This window comes from Neltuma alba, unplaced genomic scaffold (genome assembly GCF_004799145.2).
Source record: "Neltuma alba isolate B1F8T4 unplaced genomic scaffold, ASM479914v2 tig00007157_pilon, whole genome shotgun sequence".
NCBI lineage: Eukaryota > Viridiplantae > Streptophyta > Magnoliopsida > Fabales > Fabaceae > Neltuma > Neltuma alba.
The window spans coordinates 62,750-80,769 of record NW_021634693.1 but is presented as its reverse complement, the minus strand read 5'-3'; the positions used below and the strand labels follow the sequence as shown (position 1 = coordinate 80,769).

General features: G+C 34.9%; 2 protein-coding genes across 2 annotated transcripts; both read right to left on the bottom strand.

Annotated features, from left to right (window-relative positions):
* Positions 1-426: 426 nt before the first annotated feature.
* LOC114751910 (AT-hook motif nuclear-localized protein 6-like) lies at positions 427-4,867 on the bottom strand. Its single transcript, XM_028940604.1, has 5 exons — positions 4,408-4,867; positions 2,993-3,060; positions 2,154-2,285; positions 1,473-1,634; positions 427-1,178 (listed from the first exon to the last, which is right to left on the bottom strand). The coding sequence occupies exons 1-5, from the start codon at positions 4,865-4,867 to the stop codon at positions 858-860; spliced, it is 1,143 nt and encodes a 380-aa protein (XP_028796437.1). The 3' UTR covers positions 427-857.
* Positions 4,868-7,013: 2,146 nt separating this feature from the next.
* LOC114751925 (65-kDa microtubule-associated protein 3-like) lies at positions 7,014-12,474 on the bottom strand. Its single transcript, XM_028940625.1, is given in 13 exon segments — positions 7,014-7,736; positions 7,940-8,195; positions 8,309-8,361; positions 8,364-8,444; positions 9,127-9,214; positions 9,306-9,457; positions 9,540-9,699; positions 9,783-9,938; positions 10,033-10,242; positions 10,401-10,652; positions 11,035-11,241; positions 11,376-11,461; positions 12,284-12,474. Coding segments are annotated over 12 exon segments (2,151 nt in total). The 5' UTR covers positions 11,448-11,461; positions 12,284-12,474; the 3' UTR covers positions 7,014-7,272.
* Positions 12,475-18,020: the final 5,546 nt, after the last annotated feature.

The window sequence follows — 18,020 nt, the reverse complement described above, 5'->3', positions numbered from 1 at the left end:
TTATCTGAGTCAATCCATTAATCTATGAAGAGGTTCTTTCTAAAAAAAAATTTTCTTGGTTTATTGTTCATGCAAGCATGAAGATCCCGTCTCTCTCATTTGGCTGAAGTATGAAAGCAAGGATGAAGAATCAAGAATCAAGGGGGGGAAAAAAAGCACTATTCTAAAATGTTTAAAATATTGTTATCATATTTATTAGTGTCAAACACTCTAAAACTAGATAAAAGCATAGAATAAATCTGCGAAACAAATCACTGATCGTACAGTGCAAATTATGCTGCTGCAGAAATGATGGTTTAGTTCTGCAATACATTGTAGTAATGTTTACGCGTGAGTAATCTATCTATTCTTCTCACATTCTGGTCAGTGAATAATAATATGATGATGTTCCGATATCCAAAGAAGAAAGAGAAAAGAACCATGGGAGAAGCTGAAACGCAATTTTTTCCTTTCACCACAAATAATATTAGAAGTTGCATATCAGAAACACCCACATCCATCCACTCACATTTCAGACATTAAAAGATAAGCAAATGAGGAAGATGACGACGATGACATCACATATTTTCCTACATCACAATAATACCACTAAATAAAAATGAGAGAAAAACACTATAACACTACTAGAGATACAACATCAGAACAGACAGATGGAAAATCTAGCAGACGAGATCCCATAACTAACCTAAGTACCAAAGTACAACCTCGGAGTCAAGACCAACTCGACACTCATCCAGCTAAGGTTTTGTCTTCATAATTAGCCAACATGTTATATTTGTCAGCTTATGTCAAGAATGAGTGAACCTAGATGTATGTGGCTGACTCTGCAGACACCACTTACCTTACAGTGAAATCGTTTAGCATGCAACTCCAGCATTTGTTGTTTGGCTGGGGTTAGAGTCCTTTTCAGGATAAAGTGTTAAATCATCATCATCAGCATCAGCATCATCAGCAGATGAGTTGCTAGAGCCCTGGCCGTTGTTAAAAGAAGCGGTGTTGTTGTCTGCTTGAAATGCAGCAGGAGTCATAATAGGCTTTACTCCTCCGAAACTGATTTTTATTTCATCAACTGGGATGGGATTATAATGTCCAGATGCAACAGGTGAAAAATGATTCGTCTTTTGTTTCTTGGGTTTCTGCATCTGCTGGTGGCCTGGAAGAAAACTGCCCACAACAACCTGGTGCAAAAGGCAGTTCAGAAAAGTACTAATGTGAAGGGAGTGTGCTTAATAAAGTTACTATTTGACCAAAAAATGATTCAACAGGCATCTTATTTCACCAGGTGCTTGAATGTTTCATCGATGAACAAGACATGTGTAAAGCTCTTTTTGGTGTTTACAATGAAATTATCCAAAATGAGTATATTGAGTGCGCATTTTTTACAACTCAGGACTCCGCAAACATCATGCTGCCGGGGAAAATTTGATAGCAAATACTTATAAAGCAACCATCTCTAATAGCAGTTAGTTTACCTGCACAGGACCTGCTGCTACCAACAGACCAGCAAGGCCGCCTCCCACAACTCGCCCATCTGGACCAGCCAAAGAGACACTCATCCCACCAGATCTACTTCTTGTCACACCGTTCTCAGAAGGCATATATGAACCAGATAAAGAAAGAATCTCAAATCGCCCCTGTAAAGGCATCAAATAAGCTAAGTGTGTTAATACATATTCAAACAGCACCATAAGTTCCATTGAGCAGGAAGATGGGTTAACAGGAACCCGCATAAAGGGAAACATGACAGCGGTTGGACTTATGTTACATCAGCAAAAGTCACAACTGAAAATATCAATATCAATAAATATACATAATAAAAGTAGAGTCCTTGATACTGTTTTTTAACTGACATATGGGGTTTCGTGCTTTTATACATGCATATCCATATAACTTCTATGTTTTCCGTACCATTCAAAAAGAATTTTGAAAACCCTTGCAATGCAAGTAGGGTTGTTTTAGCTTATAATTAAACCTTGCACAATCTTAGTCAGGGTATATACAGAAGAATTTGATACTTTACCTGAGGAATACATACTAATTTTTTTTTAAAAAAAAATCGGCATTTAAAACAAGTGTCATCGTTGCACATCATGCAGCTTGAATCATGATCTGTGAATATGAACCATCTGACAGGAAAGTAGGCTCTTACTTACCTCGTATGTCAAGGTACCCCCAGAAGAAGTTGGTTGGCGCAGTGTAACATTAGAGATTGTTCCATTTGCAGAAAGAATACAAATAGCGCGAGATCCTTGTTGAGAGAAGGACATGACCTTCATATTAACATCCTGAACCAGGACGCAGGAACATAAACATTAGACGTTAATATTCTGTACACCACATATAAGATCAGATGCATGAGGAGGGTGAAAACTCAGCCACCAATATGTTACAGCATATTTTTAATATGTCAACTCCTAGTCAGATATATAAATTTTATATTCACAATTCACCAATATTGTGTAATTAGTCATTCCTCCAATTAAGAGCTTTTAATAAGGTTATATCACTTATTTGATAATACCATCTAGTTTTTTCAGACCTCTGAACCTGTCTCAGGAACCTTTTACTGTTTCATAAGCAATGTAGGCTACTTTAATAAGGAAAACAGCCCTTTTGGCCATTATGACATAATCCATGTAAACCAATTAAATATTTAACATTCTTTAAAAAGATCAGCCTATCCTGAACTATTATATCTGTTACTAAAATAATAAAATAATGCACTTTTTAGATATATATTCTAGATCATTAATAATTATTACTAAGCAAACATACATTTTATATTTTTGGAAGTAGTTTTATAACCTACGAACAAATGATGTCAACACAAGCAAATAATGGGCGCATACAGATTTAAACATGCTTCAAAACATACAGGAAAGAAAGGGATATATAAATTTTGTATGTATAGCAAAACATGAACAAAGTTACAGGAGGAAAACTATAATTAACATAGAATGATATTGGCATAAAAGCAATATGCACGGTATACCTCGCCAGCATTAACAGTAAGCACATGAGGTGTGAAATTGGCACCAACTGAGTATGCAATCCCATCACCTACGATATCAATATCCATGTGGTTAGTGACCTAATAGGAAATGAGGGCGGTGAACTAAGAAAATTAAGGCAGGCGCAGAATGAACTCTGATTCACCACAAAATTGCAATTATCAGTTTATCAAACAAAGTTTATGCGAAATCTGAAATGATGACATTAACTTTCTTTTTTCAGAGATGAGATATTTAGTCCTCTTCTGGGAATCACGTTTACACAGGAATCTCTTAAGTAATACCGAAAAACAAAACGATTATGACATTGCAGCCTGAAACAGAAGTGGCAGTTCTATTAAGACAAAGCTCAATTCAAACTCATTCATTGCTTTAGCACATAAAGGCGCTGGGGTGGGGTCCTACCACCTCAAGGGCTCCCCACCTGAGACTACCAGGCATCTGTCATCGACTAACACAAAATTTAGTGGTCATATCCCGCCTCTTCGTAATGTTCAATGATTTTCAGAAGCATTTCATCCATGGAAGACAAAAAGATTCGTGAACTCAAACAAGATTTCTTTACAATTATTTGAGATGTAAACAAACACTGTCATTCTAAGATGCCACTCTCACCCTGTATTAATGATGAAAATTCTCATCTGAACAAAATTTCCATAATAATAACTATTTCGAATAGGAAAGAATTATCCTTGCTGGGATTAGTCATTTTTCAGTCTCAGGGCCCAAGTCAACATCTTGAACGCAGTTACTTGGTAGGCTTTTAGAAATAATAATTATTAGTTTCCTTCAGACCTGCGCAAACCGGTCACATCAGCTAACAACAGGACTGAACCTATTGAATACGCGGGCGCCTTCAATTATTCTAACTCTGATTAGTGATTTCTGTGGTCAGAGACAATGCCATCTTCCCCACATAAAAGGGGAAAAGAGAATCATAAGCCACCTGAAGAGATAACTTGACCTCACTTTTTATTATAACCACAAAAATATAAGTGTCCGCCTCACCTTCTCTCCAGATCTTAAAGGGAATCTCAACCAAGGGTCCACTTTCGCCATCTTAAACTCTACTACAAAGGCATGAATCAAATCCAACAAAATAAAGCTACACTAGAAACCCAGATCAGAGAAAACAGCTATTCCTCCACATAATTATACCAGAACCCGTTACAAACAAAAGGAAAAAAAAAAAAATCATATTTCAGTCGACACAGTATTATACCCCTATAAATGACAAAACTACGGGTTAGATAGAGCTCACTGTATTGTATTTATTGTTCTCGAGCTTTCAGACACAAATTGTCAAGCAACGAATCACTGTTAAAAATGAAACGGTAAAAAATAAAAAATAAAAATCCCAAGACTTTAAATCCGCAGATCAAAAAGCTACTTGTACCTGGTCCAGGGCTTTCAATATCGCACTTAAACGACTTCTTGACCGATTCGATAGGCCGCCCTCTACCCCGTTTCCACATTGAGAAGTCCCCAGTCAACGGAATTGAAGATGAAATCGGCATCGGCGACAACGCCAACGCTAATTTACCATCAGGTCCGTACTTCCTAGGCCTTCCCCTTTTCTTCTTTACTACATCCGTACTCCCCGTCGCCGCCGCCACGCTGACTGGCTCTGGCGCCGAAACTGAAGCTGGCAACGGAGCTGAAGCTGGAGATGAAGTTGGAGCCGTAATCGGAGCTGGTGCAGTGGCCGGCGCCGGCGCGGGGGCGGGGGCCGGCGATGCACCTGTGGACCCGCCAAACAGTCCATAGTTTTCACTGCTCGGAGTTACATGGTGGCTTTCCGGAGCATCGTTAGCCTTCACGGTGAGCCCAGCGAAAAAACTATCTTTTTCTTCCATTTAAATGAATCAAACCCAAAAATAAAGAGAAAAAAACTAAGCAGACCAAAACCTCAAAAACAATAAACCCTACCCATCGAAGATTAAAAGACTTTCACATCAAGCGCACAAATAATTAGAAAAATCAATCCAAAGAAAGAAAAAAGAAAGCCCTTCCAATGGAGAAGTAGATTTGAATGGCCGGGAAGTGAAATCCAGAAAGAGCGGCAATGAAGTCCAAGCTAAAAAATTAATTAATCTAACACAAAACCTGAAAAACTACAACCCGTATTCTCAGAAAAGTCAGAAAGACGAAGAAACTAGTGACGTAATAGCGACAGTTGAGCAAGCCCTCCGAGAAAAACGCAGTACTGTACATCAAATCTCCGCCATTGCAGAAAACGCAGAGAGCTTCAAAATTAACACAAAATTTGGAGGAAAAAAATTTCTACAATTACAGAGAAAAATAACAACTCCGGTGGATAATTTCTCCAGAGTGGTACATGAATTTAGGGTTTTGCAGGAAAAGGAGGAGTAAATAAATAAAGTTGAAAAAAATAGAAAAAACAAATAAATTTAAAATAAAGTAATTAAATATTATAAAATTAATTAACAATTAATATTTTATTTGCAAAATTGAAAGTATAAATTTTGGTTAAGAAATAGGTTCACGTCCGTCTTGGAAATTTAATAAAGGTATTTAATAAATGATTGTGAATGGGGATACTTAAATGGGATGTAATAAAAAAATACATAATTTTTTCAAAAAGAAAGAAAATACCTTTTTTCATATAAAACTGGCATACATATATAATATATATTTATTTAAAGCCCCTTAAACAAATATTCAAAGCTGTAAAGCTACGGTTGGAGCCATTACATTTCCCCAACTACTGACAAGTTCTTTGTCTTTTCACTTAGATTAAAGTTGACCAACGAACTCTCATTTATGTTTTTACATCAAAAATTAAATTTTCTCCCCCTGAATTGCCCTCCAATCTCTCCTCAATCTACTGTTATTGCCACCTTAACACATGCTCTCTCTCTCTCTCACATATATATTAATATATCCATATATAATATATATACACTACAATATTATATAATTATAATATAATTGCCCCAGCTGTACTTTTCTTTTTTCCTTTTTCTTTTCTTTCTTGTTTTCACACCATGATCAAATTAAACTTTTCCCAAGAAATTTGTCAACATTTTCTGATCCAGGTGAGAGGTGAGAAGAATATATTATATTATGATTTTAGCTATTTTAGTTATTTGGGTAAAAAAAAAAATTTTTTTAAGGGAAGTGCTTAATGTTTTGTTCGTTTCAATGAATTTTCATTTTATTCCCCATTTTCTTGTTCAAAAATCCGTGCTTGCTAGATTCCTGTACAATCAGATGATCTCAGGTTGCAGTGAAAAGGAAACTCCTAGAATTACACATATATACATATACATATATGCATATACGTATCTGCAATTTTCCATGTTTGGAATGGGATGGTGATTGAGGGGATACTTGGCAATCCGGGCATCAATTTAGGTGAAGCAGGGAGTGGAGAAAAAATAAATTCCACACCACGTTCTTCTTCAACTTGACTAAACACTACAGAAATTGTCCAAACATTTCTTTTTCTAACAGAAGATTTGAAAAAAGTTGACTTACTTCTGGAGGGATAAGGGAATCTTCATCCTCATCATCCAAATCCAAAATATTTCCTGCAATTCTTATTGTAAAACATTAATTTACTCATATTTAGTTTAAAAATGAAGTCAGTTTTAAAATTTACTCATATTTAACATCATAAATTATATCCCGAATTGCATCAAGCTTTATAAGAAATAAGAATTAATATTTCATTTGATGACTTATATTAAGAAATAAGAATTATCCAACTAATCTTCTTAAAAAGTGTTTTATAAGAAGAACAGGAGAGAGTAATAATAATAAAAATAATAAAACAAAACGAACATGCTCATGTTGGCTCTTTTTAAAGAAAGAGCATGACAGGGACACAACAATAACATCCGCCCTTTGTGAGACCATGTCACGTGCTCCTATTAGTATATCCCCATCAAGGAACCTGCTTCTTGTAACTGCCATGTTTCTTGCTAGTACAAGATTGGAATCAAACCAGAAAGAAAGGAAGGAGAATATTCAGTTCAATGTTGGAATCCAGAATCTCACATTAGTATTTTAGTAATGAGTTTTGACATCCTAGCCCACGTCCACTTGTCGTGGACTATGTACACAACACACAACAATCTAAAGCCAATTACACCCATTGACTTGAGATTATCATCATCCATCACCACCAGCAGGGAACAACAAGAACGTAAGAGGATTTAGTTTCCGACAACGTCCGGTAATCATGTCTAATTGTAATAACAAGAGATAACCAAACCTCAACAAATAAAATGATCAATCAAGATGAAAGAATGAAAGCGAGCCTTCTTTCCTCAAAAGAATATTCAACCTCTGAAGCAAAGTCACCTGCAAGAGGAACCGGGGCAGGAGGAGGAGGAGGAGCTGGCGTGACGGCCATGTTCATGGGAGCCGACACGGTGGAAGGTGTGGATGGGTAAGGAATAGGCATTACTGTCTTCGGAGTTCTGTTCTCGTCGTCGGCCATAATCGGAGCTACCTTGGAAGGTGTGGAGAATGGCACAGTGTTTGGTGCAATAGTTTTCTGCAACTTCTCACTGTGTGTGTTGAGTTCATCTGTGGGGTTCTTCATGTTAGCTTTAGATGATAAGTTTGAAGCAATGGGAGAGAAAGGTTGTCGCATCAACGGCGATTGGATTTCACGGACAGCACCGGCACCAGTAGCACCACCGCCAAATGACTGCTTTTTCACAGAACCACCGGTAATATCCAATCCCCTTCTAACTGTAGATACACATTAGGAAGACGACATTGAAATGTTAGCCTTCCGGGAATTCTAAGTTGTACGCGTTATGAAGGGAACTCAGTGTAAGCAAACACATAAATGATATAGGCTTTTTTTGAAACACAAGATCTGAAGTAACTCAACCAAGTTAAAGGATTCATAGATAACGTGATAAGAGCTATTTCAACAAGCCGAAGCACACCTGATGATAAAGATGAAACAGAATCATCCAGGTGATTGTCAATATGGTGGGCAATGTCAGTCTTCCTCATGGGTCTTGACTGAGTTGCTTTTGGAGTTTGAACCATTGCCCCTCCAAGGGAGACTCTTCTACTAGCCGCACCTCCTGTTGACATCCTAGGGGCCTTTTTGGCGCCCTGAGCCTTCGAAGGGCTTGGTTTTGACCCATAAAGTGCCTCCTGTTCTGCTATTAATTGTCCCTGAAGCTTCTTCAGATCCTGGAACAGGAAAAACAAAGCCGGTTTCAAAATTACCAGTTTATACATCACGTCTCAAAGTCTAAAGAAAATTTTATTAGAATAAATATTTCAATGCACTAAGAGGTGCATACCCTCTGCCTACGACGTTCTTGCTCTTTCTCTTCCCGTAATATGGTATACTTGAAATACTTACACCATCGTATGTAAATTCCATGCCTTTCTCTTTTTCCCATGCAACAGTTTTTGAAGCCAAAGCATCTACCATTGCTACATAAAATAAAAGCGAAATCGTAGTTATGAATTGTAAATAATCCAAAAACAGGAGCGTTTCACATAAAACCAGAGTTCATACGAAAGATGCAAAATGATACAATGGACGAAGGCATGAAGCAGAAAACTCGAAGCAAAATTTAGTCCACCAAGATCATAATGAGTTGGTGTTCATTAGTCCAATAGTCATTGCGTTTTCTTCTGGCTCTTTGGAATTAAGACATCAACATATTAAAAATAGCTATCTCATTTCAATATTGCCAACCTGCTAAAGGCCCATATAAAATTTGATCGCAAAGCACTATTATGCCATTGAAAAATTGATAGGTTTTTTTCTTTTTCTTTTTCTTTTTTAATTTCTCTTAAGTCCACGGTTCATTCTTATTTTTGTCATCTATGTTTCACTGAGACCTGTTGGATGTCTACAATTGGTCTTTTGGCTCAGGGCAAAGCTAGCATTATTAAGAACTGGCGCTTCATTTCCAGATTGGCTAAATCCCCATACAAAGTTTGATCACGCTGCATTAACAGCATTAGACAAAATAATATACAATTAGTAAACAGTATCTACTGGTCCACTGTTCAAACTTAATTTTGCCTTGTCTTTATCTCAAGCCGTAAGGAAAAAGATCCGATAGCTAATCAACAACCATGGCTCAAAAGTAAACTTCATCGATACCTGGAAGTTTATTAACCAAGGCACGAGCTTTCTCAGCTCGCTTGAGAGTAAGATGAGCACCTCTCCCAGCATTGTACCTATTATCATCCTGGAAGAGATAGACAAATGAACAAAGGAAATAATTATGGTCAAAGGTATAATAGAAGTAGAGATATAAAAGGAGGATACAAACAACTAACCCTGTTATACTCCTCAAGCCAAGACTCTTCATCACAAGCTGCCAACCACTTCTCAACCTTTTCAAGTATTTCTTTTCTACTAAAAGCTTCTTCTTTGACCTTGGCAATCTGAAGCTCAATTTGTTCAAGCACATAAGCTGGGTCCACGGATCCTGCATGAGAAACGAAGATGCAGGCATTTGGTTAGTCGATATAATTGCATTCATGTCCTGCAATGTCACACAAGAAAGTTACCTGACTCTATAGCTTCAACAGCAAATTCCACTGCATTATCTATTACAGGGACCAGATGCACCTTTCTACAAATCTCCTCTAGCTCTGTTCTCTTCTTCAATACAAGCTCTTTCATTTTGCTTGCTTTTAATTCATTTAACCTACATACTTCTGCCTCAACCTGCGTAAAATTATTATTTTATGAATTCTGAACCATCAAAAATGAAGAAGTCCAGTCTAAAACACCAGTTGCCTATAACTCACATAATTAATGAAATCCACAGACAAGGTGTTAGGCTCAGTTATTTCATATTCTGAAGCAGCTACATTACAAGTAACATTCTGAAACATCTGTTGCTCTTCGACTGGTGTATCCATCAAGTCCCAGAGCTCCAACATTGTTGTTGCAAGATCTTGGAGCTGCCAGATCATAATCAAGTTATTACTTTTAACGTGAAGAAGCAGCGCAAAAGTCTTCATCAAAGAAGGAACAGTATTCATTTCTACATTTTACCTTCTGCATTCTCTGCAATTTAACTTCCCGCAGATTTTGTATAGCAGCTGCCAACTGCTGAATTGTATCATTCGTTACACTCTTAGGCCCTTCATTTTCTCCTAAACTACGGTGAATATTACTGACTATCTGCTTAAAGTCCATACCAAGCACTGAACAAAGAGATTTTAAAGTACACAGGTGGTCCTGGACTTTCTTGAGACGTTCGATCTGTTCAAATGAAATATGTAAGTGCGATCATCGTAAAGAAACCAAGTAAGGTGTTTTAGAATTTGATTAAAAATTTAAAATAAAAAAGATAAACTAAATATTAAATAGTAAATAAGTAAATAAATTACTAAATTGGATGAACTAGAACATAAATTGACCTTCTCTTTTTGGAGTGTCTGCAGCTCCGCATGCAATTCTTCAAGCTTCCTTAAGGACAAGTCAGATTCATCTACAGCCCTTTTAGCAGAAATATATTCTTTGGACCCATAGATCTCATTTGAGATATTTAATATCTGCTCTTGGACGTCTTTAAATTGATCTCTTCTGTCAGACTTCCTTTTCCGCATCTCCTCAAGCTCTGGAAGAATTCTTGCAAGCTCTTGTTTTAAACTTCCAGCCTTTTGATCAGACTGAAAAAAAAAGACAGAGTAACCTCTTCAGTAATGTAAAAGGACAACTAATCTTGACGGGGAAAAATATAACCCAAAAATCAGAAGCAGGGATCGCTTTGTTGTTAACTGCTGCTTCTGGGAACACTAGACCATTTTAGGTGCACATCTTTTGCGTAAGATTATATTAACAAGTAAAAAGGCTTAAAAACTGAATTCCATAAAATTGAAATATGATTAAATCAGCACACCACGGTATCATTTAACTTTGCTAATTTTTGTCCCTTTTCAATTATTTGTAAATGCATGGCCCAAGCCCCATTATCTCAATCAGGAAATTAGCTATTAGCTATTCTTAAAATATCTTCATCAAAATAGTAACCTCTGGTAAGTATTTTCCAACCTGCCTAATATGCACAGGCCGTTCTGCCATTGCTGAACATATGGCTGCAAGTTCTGCTTCATAATCAGCAATTGCTTGCCTCAACTGAGCTCTACTCCTATTTGCCTGATCCACCTTTCTTCTGTAAACCTCTAGGCACTCTCGTTCAAGCTCAAGCAACATCTTATCTCTTTCAGTGTCAGGCTCCCCAACTTCATCCCATATTATCTGATTTTGGAAAATTAATGTAAGGTAGTCAATGACATCTCAGATTGACCTTATAAATGCATAGGGTAGTTAACGAAATATGTAATTCAAGTGAGGTCAAAAAGTAGGACAGGTGAAGCAACATTAATGCGTACCTGAAGTTCATACAGAAGTGATCCACATGTTGTTTCAAGTTGCAGAAGCGGATCACTTTGTGATTTAGACATTTTGGAGTATTTATCTGCAAAGACATGTCCATTCAGTGTTTCAAAAAATCAAAGCAAAAGAAACTTCCAAGACAAAAAGTATCATCCTGATTTGGTTGAAATTGGCGAGCCACAGATATCTATCAAACAAAATTCTAGCCAAAAAAAAAAAAAGGATTGACAAATGACAAATTTAATAGGCATCAAGGAGAAATTGTTGGTATAGAATTACTAATCAACGGGGGAGCACTAGTAAAATGGTCATAAGTAGCATTAATGCAGAATAGACTATAGGTTCACTTAAAAGGACAAATACATATTGTGCCATGGTCTCCTTGGACATGAGATATTGCTGCTAGAAAAAGTTAAGTAAAAGACTTGTGATCATAGGCGGACCTATATTACACTCAGTGAGAGCAGATGCCCCCACTGAAATCTTTGAAACGTGAATAGTTGATATAATGCCCTATTAATTTTTGTTCGTGATACTTTAACGAAGATACCTTCGTAAGTCAGTTGATTCAGGCCACTCCTCCTAGCCACTGAAGAATGACGATTTGAACTCAAGCTAGTAAGTCGCTAGTAATCAGCAAGAAGAGGGCAGAAGTATAATAGCCATTTACACACCATTGAAGCAAGAACTAGTAATCGAAGTTTTGTTAAGAAAATAAACTCAATCCTTATTCAAAAGCGTCAATATTCAAACAATTACGGAACCAGATTCAGAGCCAAATTAAAATGTAAAATTTACAACAAAGCAAGAAACGGCACAGTGTTGACAACCAGGCTGGGAACAGATGACGCGGGGAACAAATTCAAATCTAGATCCAAAGCCAGATTGAACAAATCAATCTTACCGGATTTTGCAAGTAGACAAGCCCGTAGGGTTTAAAACTTCTCCAGTACTTGCCAGAGACGACAACGCAAGGCTGACGACGGTGAACGGTGTCCGACGGCGAGCTCGACCAAGTGCGGAATGCAAGTGCTGACCTGAGCAAGATAGGTAACTACTTTGCGTCCGGATTTTGTTTCCTCCCACAGAATAGTCAAATTTCCGGTCAATATGTTGCAGAGAAGACGAGAATGGGTTTTTCTGAGACTCAATCTGCAAGAGTGCTTTAGGAGTTTTGAATTCGGATCAGATGAGAAGTTAGAGAGAAAGAAAATGTAGCCGTTTGAGGAAAAAGGGGACCGTTGAAGAGCGGCAGGGGAGTGTTTGATTTGGATTTATTATTACTTCTCCGAAATAAATTAATAATAAAGGAAGCAGCATATTTGAATTTCAAATTCGGAAGAGAGACGAAAAAGGCGCATGAGAGAGACGACGACTTTTTTTGTTTCTGTGGTGGACAAAAGGAAGGCTAGGATCGCATGTAAACAAGACCAACTTTATCATCGGTGCGCCTGTTATTAATACTCTATTTTGCAAGTTTTTTAAACCGGAAATATAACTATATTTATATATCATATGGTCATGTATTATATTTTTCAAATATTAATATCTAATAGTATTTAATTATAAATTCATATAAAAAAATAAAATACGTAACTATATATGATTAAACACTTTTTTTTTTGTCCAATTGTATAAAACACTATACAAACACCGTGAAACATAACCATGACAACCACGAAGCAACATCAAAAACATAAATCATTCAATTCCTGCATTGTCAATTTCATTATTGACACTTAACATTTCTTTTCAGCGGTTTTAAAAGAAGTAATGGTAGATTAAAAAAAACTCAGTTTTTAAAAATAAATTTGACTAATCAATCGGCAGTCAAATTGGTTTTTCTTGGAATCCAATTCATTGAATGATTTGGAATAAGCTTCAATTTAGCAAAAATGTTTTCAATTAGGCTATTACATCGCCAATTTGCAATCACGACTTTCTCGTTAATGAATATTTTGCAAAGTTGAATAATAATAATAATAATAATAAAAGTCATCCTACAAAAGAGGATGTGTATAGTGTATACATGAAGAGGTGAATGTGGAGCATTCATAAATCCTATATTATGAGATTTGATATTTTTTTATTAAGTTTTCAAATAAACATCACATTTATTTATTTATTTATATACCTACAGTTGACAACGGCATATTGTATATTGTATATTAATATTGATGATTTCGACATTATATACAGATTATTTTACATTAAAATTAAAATTAACTCTTTTGTAAAACTGAACTAAAACTAAACAGTTTAAATTTTATTAGCATTACTGTAAAATATAAAATTTAACTAATAGTTTATGTATATCATGAAAATAAAAATTTATATCATATATACAACTTAATAATGCTTTACTGTCTATAAAAATTTATATAATATATACAACTTGATAATGCTTTAATGACAGTCTATATGCTGGTCAAAAAAAAAATGACAGTCTATATAATCTTGCTTTGTGTGTGAGAGAGTGAGGGAGAGGTGTTAACGACAAGGTGCCCTATTGACAATAATACTCACTGCACTTAAATGAGATATGTATGTTTAAAGTGCAAAAGTTTTTTTTTCCTGGAGTGATCAAAATACCCATTTAATATTAATTTTAGCATAAAATAATTCTTTCCATCTTAAATCTGAAAGCTAGTAGAAAAATTTATTTTGACTCTATATATAAAACTCAGATATGGTATTTAAAAAAAAAAACAATACGTTTGAGATATGATATTTACAAATTAATTATCTAAATCCTACATTCAGAGGGTGGAGAGAGAGTATAATAGACTACACTATTTTTGTAATTCATGTAAGTGTAGTTTAACTACTATGTTAAAAATATAGATAAATTTGTGGATAAATTAAAAAAGAAACCTTTCAACCTTTGGTTGAGGTTTGAATTTAAGTTTGATTTCAATAAAAAAAAAAAAAGTTGGGCTACAAATTACTTTTTTATTTTAGAAAATTTTATTAATATTATGAAATTATAATTTATATTAGGAAGTTATAATTTATATAATTTGCAGAATTTGTTATAAAAATTTTTTTAAAAAAATCCATATATTTTACTCTTTTTCTCTCTCTGTGTGAGAGGGGGGGAGGTTAAAATGATCAAAGGAACAAAATGTAGCTCTTTAAGTAGGTGAAATATTTGGTGGCCAAGAATATTTTTAAAAAACAAAAAGAAGAAGAAATTAAGTAAAATAGTCAAAGTAATCTAATCAAACTAGGTCTCGGGAGAAATATTAGTTGGCCAAAAAGAGAAGTTGGTGAAATATTTAGAGTGATTTAATCAAGCTTGGATTTTATGTAGTGCGTTACATATTTGGTGGGAGTGATTTTCTTTTTGACTCAAGACGTATTTAGCACCTCAAAATATTTTTTTAAGTGCATTCAGTGTGTTACAGTATTTTATGGTACATTCAGTACGATAAAATATTTTTTTTAAATGCATCTAGTACCGTAAAGTATATTTTCGCTCATCCAGCACTTTAAATTATTTTTTGAAGTGCATCCAGTATCTAAAAATATTTTTTGTTACAGGATGTCCCAAGACAAAAAAATACCTCAAAATGCTGCACTCACCTAAAAAATATTTTAGAGCGCTGAATGCATCTGAGAAAATATTTCAGAGTACCTTAACTTTTTTTTTTTTGTGTGTGTGTGTTGGTGGCAGTTTTTCGACACTTTTGTTGGGTAGACTATCCCTTATCCAAGATGGGAATGGCGTGCGTGGCGGCTGGAGTGGGCGTGCATGATGTGGGGAGCTAGGGTTGGGTGGCTGTAAGCCTGTAAGTATCAAGACTCCTCTTCGTCGCTCTTGATCAAGTTAGTTCTCTGATTCTCATATTTCCCATCAATTTGGTTTAGTATTCATTCTGGTGGGTGTGCATGGATTTCGTGGCGTTCGATCTGGACGAGTTTGGCATTGTAGGTTGTCAATGTGCGGTTGTTGCTGGTATTTGGACTCTTAACCTTGCAAACGTTGCACATGATGAGGTACTTTCAAAAGTTCCTTGAGGATATCAATTATTACGTCTGATATTTAATACTCCTCCGGTCCTTATTATAAGACCCAATTTGACTTTTTATTTGGTCCTAATTATAAGACTCAATCCATTTTGTCTCTTATATTTATGCATTTTTTTCAAGATAATCCTTCTAATAATGATAGTTTTAGCCAATATACTTAATTAGCAAGGATATTTTAGGAATGACAACACTTATTTATTATAAATAACCAACTTAACTTACTTCCTTAATTTCCTCAAATAAGTCAATTGGGTCTTATAATTAGGACCGGAGGAGTATAATAGTTAAGTTTGATTTCTAATTTGATCATGAATATAAAACTCAATTTATTTTTTCTCTCATATTTATCTATTTTTTTTAAAGTAACCCCTGTAATAATTGTAGATATTAAATATTTAATTAAATAATAGTTTAGTATTATGCAAAGTATGCCATTAAATGACCAATGACTCAATGATCCCCATTTCTTATTTACCGCATGTTTACCGGAGTTTCTTTGTCCATTCTAGTGGTGGGCCGCGCGCCTAGCTTCCTTCTTACTTTTCTAGGTTAGGGTATGACGTTTGTGCTGTTTTTCTTGTGTACTAAAGCGTCGGGGTTTCATATTGTTTGAGCCTTAGGCTTTTATGCATTGTCGAAATTTTATCCCAAAAAAAAAAAAGTACACATACATCCATGTCACCTCAACATTAGCTTAGAGCCTTAAACCTTACCTAAATATAACATTACATCCTATTTTTAATATAAGATTTAATTGATTAATTTAAAAAAATTAAAAAATTAGTTAAATTAGTTATTTGTAATCAATAAGTATTATTTTTTCTAAAATATCCTAACTCATCATATGTATTACCCAAAACTATCGTTTGATGAAATATTTAATACCATGTGTAACCAGTATAAAGACTACTTTAAAAATATTAACTTATTTAGTTGCCATTGTACTTTCTTGATAATGAGGTTGAGATATTGAACTCTGCTAGCTAGTTTGATGATGTAGGGGGTGTTTGGAACACTTTAAAAACACTTTTTCGCAAATCGAGACAAATTTCTCTATATATTTACTTCGTATACTGTAAAAGTATTTTTAAAATTATAATTTTGTTTCTATCCAAACACCTCCGTTATGCGTTAAAAGCATTTTTTTTTTTTGGACCGACAAATGCATTTGGTTTACATACTCTTCTCGAATTTATACTATTTATTAATTTTTTAATAAAATACTTCTAAGCATTTAAAAAATTCATTTTAAATCTGTAAACAAGCGTCTCAGGACGATTTGAAAAATCATTTTGAATTTTTTTTGTGATGTAAACTTTGTGAAATTGCAAATCCTAAAAACAAAGATATTTTTTAAAAATGTGCCATGATAGTTATAATTAACTTATTTAATTAATTTTTTAATAGAGTCAAATTAATTAAATAAGTCTTAGATTAATAATGGAAGACTAGAAGATAAAAAAATTACAAAAATAAATTCTGAAAATTAAAAAAGTTTCATATAGAGATCGATTCATAAAAATTGCTATTGTTTGCTTATCAATTATTATCAAAACAAAACCAATACTAATATTTCAATGTGTCCTTATTTGTAATTTTTTTATTTTAAAGATTTTTTTTACAATTTTTCCTAAAAAATATTAGGACCTACAATGTAGATAAGTGGTTAAAAGCTCATTTCCAACCTAATACAACAAATACATTTTAAATTTCTCCCTCATTTAATAAATGTATACGATGAAAGTAATTCAACTTTTTATCCAAATTTGAATTTATATTCTTATTTTTTTTTGGCCCAAAAAATTGATAATTAACTAAGATTGTAAAGACTAAAATATTATGGTTTAACTAAAAAAATCCTCGGTGAAAGTAATATAAAAAAAAAAATCTGGACTATTCCCTCACAGGCTTTTTTTAAAAAATAAAAATAAAAGGACGATTCTTTCAAGGAGTTCTCACCATTGCATGCTCAGAGGATTCATGAACACTTCTGCTCTAACGTCAAATATGCGAAAAAAGTTTTGTTTCGTTTTGTACGAAAGTGTTTATAAGATCAAACAAGCCCAGGTGAGTCAGCGACCGGCGCTTTCTTCCCTTTGGGCTTTGGCCCTCCTCCTTTTCTTCTTCTCTCTTTGCTTCATATTCACTTCCTTGCCACCGTAACTTTTTATCATCGAACAAGCTGGCTCATTTCGCAGAACCACATGGTAATTCTTGGATTAGAATGAATGGAGATAGAGAGATAGATTACAGCAATAACAGAGTCGCGCTGCATCTGACTTGAGAGAGAAAAGAGAGAACCATCAACCAAAAAGAGTACAAGTTGGGTGTGTTTCCTTCATAGCATAGAGGATTAACATCTAGAAAGAAGACCCTTTTCTTGCTAGCCCTCTTATTGTGACACTCGTTTTCTGGCAGTGATAGCTCACCATGTGTTTGATCAAAAAACTAAGGGATAGAGGACGACTCATCGCTACAACTCCGTTATGGACCTTCCGAGCTTCAATTTTCTTAATGGTGAGTTGTGCTTCAGATTTATAAGCTGTAGATGGTAGAGAAAGAGAAAAATTGCAAGGGAAAAAAGGGCAAGTATACTAACGAGGGGCAAA

Bases quoted from the DNA above. Each gene is read 5' to 3' on its own strand.
- LOC114751910 (XM_028940604.1), bottom strand. From the start codon at position 4,867: ATGGAAGAAAAAGATAGTTTTTTCGCTGGGCTCACCGTGAAGGCTAAC. The intron at 2,286-2,992 runs GTATACCGTGCA...GTCCTGGTTCAG, and splicing joins TTACTGTTAATGCTGGCGAG to GATGTTAATATGAAGGTCAT. The intron at 1,179-1,472 runs GTAAACTAACTG...CTTTTGCACCAG, and splicing joins TAGCAGCAGGTCCTGTGCAG to GTTGTTGTGGGCAGTTTTCT.